Source organism: Rhopilema esculentum, chromosome 20 (assembly GCF_057945365.1).
Source record: "Rhopilema esculentum isolate cy_ngs chromosome 20, ASM5794536v1, whole genome shotgun sequence".
Lineage (NCBI taxonomy): Eukaryota > Metazoa > Cnidaria > Scyphozoa > Rhizostomeae > Rhizostomatidae > Rhopilema > Rhopilema esculentum.
In genome coordinates this window covers 9,839,726-9,845,053 of record NC_142834.1, presented here as the reverse complement: position 1 = coordinate 9,845,053, position 5,328 = coordinate 9,839,726, and the positions used below count along the sequence as shown (strand labels likewise).

General features: G+C 32.2%; 1 protein-coding gene across 1 annotated transcript; it reads right to left on the bottom strand.

Moving 5' to 3' along the window:
- Nucleotides 1–1,644: 1,644 nt before the first annotated feature.
- LOC148957859 (DET1- and DDB1-associated protein 1-like) lies at nucleotides 1,645–4,820 on the bottom strand. Its single transcript, XM_089114274.1, has 5 exons — nucleotides 4,673–4,820; nucleotides 3,938–4,024; nucleotides 3,285–3,342; nucleotides 2,879–2,940; nucleotides 1,645–1,864 (listed from the first exon to the last, which is right to left on the bottom strand). The coding sequence occupies exons 1-5, from the start codon at nucleotides 4,673–4,675 to the stop codon at nucleotides 1,754–1,756; spliced, it is 321 nt and encodes a 106-aa protein (XP_088970400.1). The 5' UTR covers nucleotides 4,676–4,820; the 3' UTR covers nucleotides 1,645–1,753.
- Nucleotides 4,821–5,328: the final 508 nt, after the last annotated feature.

The window sequence follows — 5,328 nt, the reverse complement described above, 5'->3', positions numbered from 1 at the left end:
TCTATCGGCAAAAATCAGTTCAAAAAGTAAGGCTATAAGCTTATAAAAATGGTCGAAAATTTACTGCAGAAATTAAGTTTCTTTCTGTCGTTCTTCGTTGCCTATGGGACACTAAGGTTAAGGGAAACGATAAATCATGGTCTCTAACCAATATATTTGTCAAAAAACACCATTTTCTATGAGCAAAAATTTGGTTAAAAAGTAAGGCTATAGGCTTAAAAAAATGGTCGAAAATTTATTGCTGAAATTAAATTTCTTTCTTCCGTTTTTCGTTGCCTATAGGACACTAAGGTTAAGGTAAACGATAAATCATGGTCTCTAACTAATAGATTTGTCAAAAAAACACCATTTTCTATCAGCAAAAATTTGGTCAAAAAGTAAGGCTATAGGCTTAAAAAAATGGTCGAAAATTTATTGCTGAAATAAAATTTCTTTCTTCCGTTTTTCGTTGCCTATAGGACACTATGGTTAAGGTAAACGATAAATCATGGTCTCTAACTAATAGATTTGTCAAAAAAACATCATTTTCTATCGGCAAAAATTTGGTCAAAAAGTAAGGCTATAGGCTTACAAAAATGGTCGAAAATTTGCTGGAAAAATTAATTTTCTTTCTGTCGTTTTTCGTTGCCTGTGGGACACTAAGGTTAAGGTAAACGATAAATCATGGTCTCTAACTAATATATTTGTCAAAAAAACACCATTTTCTATCAGCAAAAATTTGGTCAAGAAGTAAGGCTATAGGCTTACAAAAATGGTCGAAAATTTACTGGAAGAAATTAAATTTCTTTCTGCCGTTTTTCGTTGCCTATAGGACACTAAGGTTAAGGTAAACGATAAAACTTTGTCTCTATCTAATATACTTGTCAAAAAAACACTATTTTCTATCAGCAAAAATTTGGTCAAAAAGTAAGGCTATAGGCTTACAAAAATAGTTGAAAATTTACTGCAGAAATTATGTTTGTTTATGTCGTTTTTCGTCGCCTATAGGACATTAAGGTTCAGGGAAACGACAAATCTCTGTTTCTGACTAATATATTTGTCAAAAAAGACCATTTTCTATTCGCAAAAGTTTGAACAAAAAGTAAGGCTATAGGCTTACAGAAATTGTCGGAAATTTACTGCAAAAAATTTAGGATTTTTATCCTGTTTTTCGTTGCCTAGGAGACTGTACAGTACAAACAAAAGCAATCACTCATACTCCTATTAATTTATTTTTCAAAAGAACACTATTTTCTATAAGCTAAAATTAGGTAAAATAGTAAGGCTATAGGCTTACAAAAATTGTCGGAAATTTACTGCAAGAAATTCAGCTTTTATATCCTGTTTTTCGTTGTCTAAAGGATACTAAGGTTAAGGTAAATGATAAATCTCTGTCTCTATCTAACATATTTGTCAAAACTAGTATACTTTTATACATTTATATAGCCAAGTACCTGATAACTTGATAAATATTGATGGAAGCTTGCAAGAGGGATACTTATTCTACAACTAACCAGAGTACAAAAATAAATACCTGACCAACCTGAATATATTTGAGTTTTCTTTGAGTATTCTCTGTGAAAGATTCCTTTGAGTACTCATTTAACGGCAAGGTCACAGACAAAGATCCGTAACTGTGTTAAAAACATTGAGAGACAAAGCAGATTCAAGTGAAGCCACACTTAATATTATGAGAAAAGAATTACTGTGAACAATAACAAAAAAATCAAAATCTACTTACTAAAGCTAATAATTTAAAGTCAATGAGAAAGTGTCAGTCATTCTCTGTGGATTTATCATCGTTACTTGCAGCTCCCAGTCTCGGGACCTTTCTTGATGGACTAGCATTGTCTGTAGAGCTTAAATTTCGCTTCTGTTGCAAATTCTGAAATGAGCAACACATTTATATTTATTTTGTCATCCAACTACATAAACTTCTATAATTGCTATAACAATGAGCAATTGCTCTAATTCAGTTATTTCTTTATATTCACAGCATGCTATGATTTTACATTTACTGTCTTATCAACAAAGGCTATGAAAAACCAATGAAAAGTTAAGGGTTCTGACACATAGCTACAAGAGCTAAATGTGGTAGTTTCAATAACTTTTCATTTGCAAATTTGGTTAAAAGAGGTTAAAAATGTCAAGTTTTGCAAATGACACAATATCTGCAACAAATGGGGTTTCTGTAACAGTTTTCTGGTCCGATATGGACTTTGTTTTTCTAGATAATACATGCTAAGGACTACTTAATATCATGTTTGACACAAATATACAAAGCATATTCATATGAAACAGCACAGTACATATCTTAGAACTCATAGGTTTTGCCAGGTTTTCTTGTGTTGTAATGGTTTGCCAAGAGATGATTTCACTTATACTCAATCCAGATATCAAATTTGAGTATCTGGCCAGTATTGGCAACTCATGTCTAAAATGATTGCTGTCCTGTGAAGGGCCTTTTGAGCTTGAGTGATATGATAGCTTATTTCAAACATTAAACACAATGTCAAAAACAATCTTTGAATGACTGAGCTATTTTTAAAGAATCAAAATGGTTAGAATTCAATCTACTAATTATTTAAGCACTCAGCTATTCTAAGATCTGTTCTTTAAAAAACTGCTGAAGAAGTCTAAATTTTTCATAAAGCATGTAGTGCAGCTCTAGTACATGCATGCAAAATACATGTCATAACATGTTTTTCTCTATTTGCATAAATGGGCATTAAGCTTTTTAAAGGCAATAAAGAACAATACTTTGATTCAAAATGAATCATCAGACTAGAACAAGTCAGCAGGAATGTCTTTGGAAATAGAAATATATTTATTAAGCATACAATAGAGTCGATCCCCAAAGTGCCAATAAAGTTTTATAGATATTAGACAATGCAAATACCTTAACATCAGACTGTTTTCGAAGATATCTCAGGAGTATATTTGTTTTGTCTGTAATAATAACTAAGGAGCAAAGAAATATGGTTTAAAATCAAATATATATATTTATACAGGGCTAGAATGTCAAATGGAATGGTGCAAATCTATATCCAATAAACATGCAGGTGGAAATTGTTACTTGTAACTACAAACTCTTCTATTTTGCATTGAATTTGTCATCTTGAGTTTAAAACTCTTGAAAATGTAACACAGAAAAAGTAGGCTCCAAAAATATTTGCCAGCCAAAAACATACCCATTGATGAAGTCGAATAAATCATGCTCGCAAAGCAGGTTGATTTGAAATGATAAATTTCCTGATGAACTCAATTATGAAGTAAAAAGCTTTAAGAAATCAAGGAAATAATACCTTGAGGCTTAATATTTTGTTCTTCTGTAAATTGTATATATACCGAGGGCCTTTTTGACTGCAAAGAAAATCAAAATTCACAAAAAGGTATAAAATGAGGAAATGTAAAGTGCAAAAAGACTCTAATATTTGCATTTCATAATCTTAAATTACAAATTGTTACATTTTGAAGGGCAACTTTTCTTTGCATCTTGACCAATTTTTGACAAATTTCCTTGGCAAAAAGACTTACTAGGTATGTATATCCCATTTCAATGAAAATGTGCTATTGAAAAGAAAAACCTTAGTCATTCTTATAACTTGTGTCCAGCTAACAGTGATGGCATATTAAGGGCTTAAAGGGTGCTCAAACACAATATTTAATAATTCTGTTTTGGGCAAAGTTTTGGTCTGCTAAAATACCTCAAAAAGCAGAAGTTATATCCAAAGTGGTAGCAACACCATATAAAACACCAATGCCAGTGGAAATAACCTAATCGTAATGAAATAGAAAAAATTGTGCTTCAAAATTATAAACTTCTTTATCATAACAAAGCACATTGGTCAATAGAAAGTGGACACCAACAAAACACAGAAAACTTTCAAATTTTGTCATACTAATGCCCTTGAAAGAAATCTTCACCAATTTAAACTAAAATCAAATAACAACATACTGTGGATTTAGATTGAACTCCATCTGCATGAAAACGAGAAAAGTTTTCTTTATTGAAAGATGGCAAACCTTTTAGAAAATCACCAGCCTGAAAAAATATGTAGCATTAAATATAAAATCAAAATTCTGTATAGAATCTATGAAGGATCTTAAGAGCTAGTGCAAAACTACTAAATCAAGGTTAAGGCTCTTATCAAAAACCCTAGCCAATAGCTTGCAAACCCTGCACTCACTCACAGTAAAATACAGGTTTACTAATTCAGACTTGGAGCCTCAAATGTCTTCATTTGCACCTCACAATAAATTTAAATTTCTGATAATTATGCAAAAAAATATTATGCTTTTCTGTTATTTCCATCTGCTATTTCTTTTTTGAAAGGTCAAGGTAAAAGGCAGTTCTAAGATCCTTGGTGCTAGTTTATGAAATGCTTCTCCTTTGAATTCAATTGGTCCAAGCTTTGGAATCTATATCACTCATGATTTGTTGTCTTTGACATTATATGTTATTCTATATGCAAGCAAATCATTCAAAATACAATGCAGCAAATGAAACTGATGGTGGAGAATAGCAAGCACGTTTACTTATACTGTATGCAAAAGGTAGATAACAAGATCATCTTGTGGGCCTAATTCGGTAACTTTGCCTATCTAAAACGGGATAATACACATGTTCTAGCGTATATAAAACAAATTTGGTTTGAATAATACTCAGCTTGTAGAGAAAGATGTTACTTACCATTGGAACTACCGAAAGTCGTGGACAGCAACAATTTTCCTCTTTTATTTTATCTGCGTTGTCAAGTGGTCGCCTTTCCCGTTCTGCTGATAGAAATATCGATTGAGTTGTTGTTGTTGTTGAGTCCAAAATTGTTGGTGCAATTTTCACGTCCCTGCTTGAGGGGTTCAACTTTACATTCGTGTTGAACTCCACAATTAATATGACATTAATTTACAGAACATAACATGAATATCGAATGAATACATTTCTCCCACAGAAGATATTTAAATAATTTCGTCAAGTCGATAGGAGTGGTTGAGTGGCAGAAACTATAGTTCAATATTCATTGGCAAGTTTTTGCAAACAAAAGAAATATTTAGAAATTTGCTTGTGTTTTCCTATTTCAATTCCAAATTTGCGTAAGAACCACAGGATCTAAAGGACGGGAACAAAATCTAATTAGCTAAGGGCACATAACTGCTTGTGCTAGTTACATTCCAAAGTGTGCCTAAACAATCAACTCCCCCCCCCCACCCCTGGAAAAATGTTACCAGCAACAGTCAATAAACAGTAAGCGTAACAGAGTCAGTTTTGCGAAATAATGATTTTTTCAAAGGAAAAGTTTTTATTGCAGTATGCACAGTGTTAGAACCAAAATGGTGGCGAGCGATTTT

Excerpts from the sequence above, each read along its gene's own strand:
- LOC148957859 (XM_089114274.1), bottom strand. Across the intron at positions 2,941-3,284 it reads ACAAAATATTAAGCCTCAAG|TTATTATTACAGACAAAACA; the intron begins GTATTATTTCCT and ends TTTGCTCCTTAG. Across the intron at positions 1,865-2,878 it reads GAAAACAGTCTGATGTTAAG|AATTTGCAACAGAAGCGAAA; the intron begins GTATTTGCATTG and ends TGCTCATTTCAG.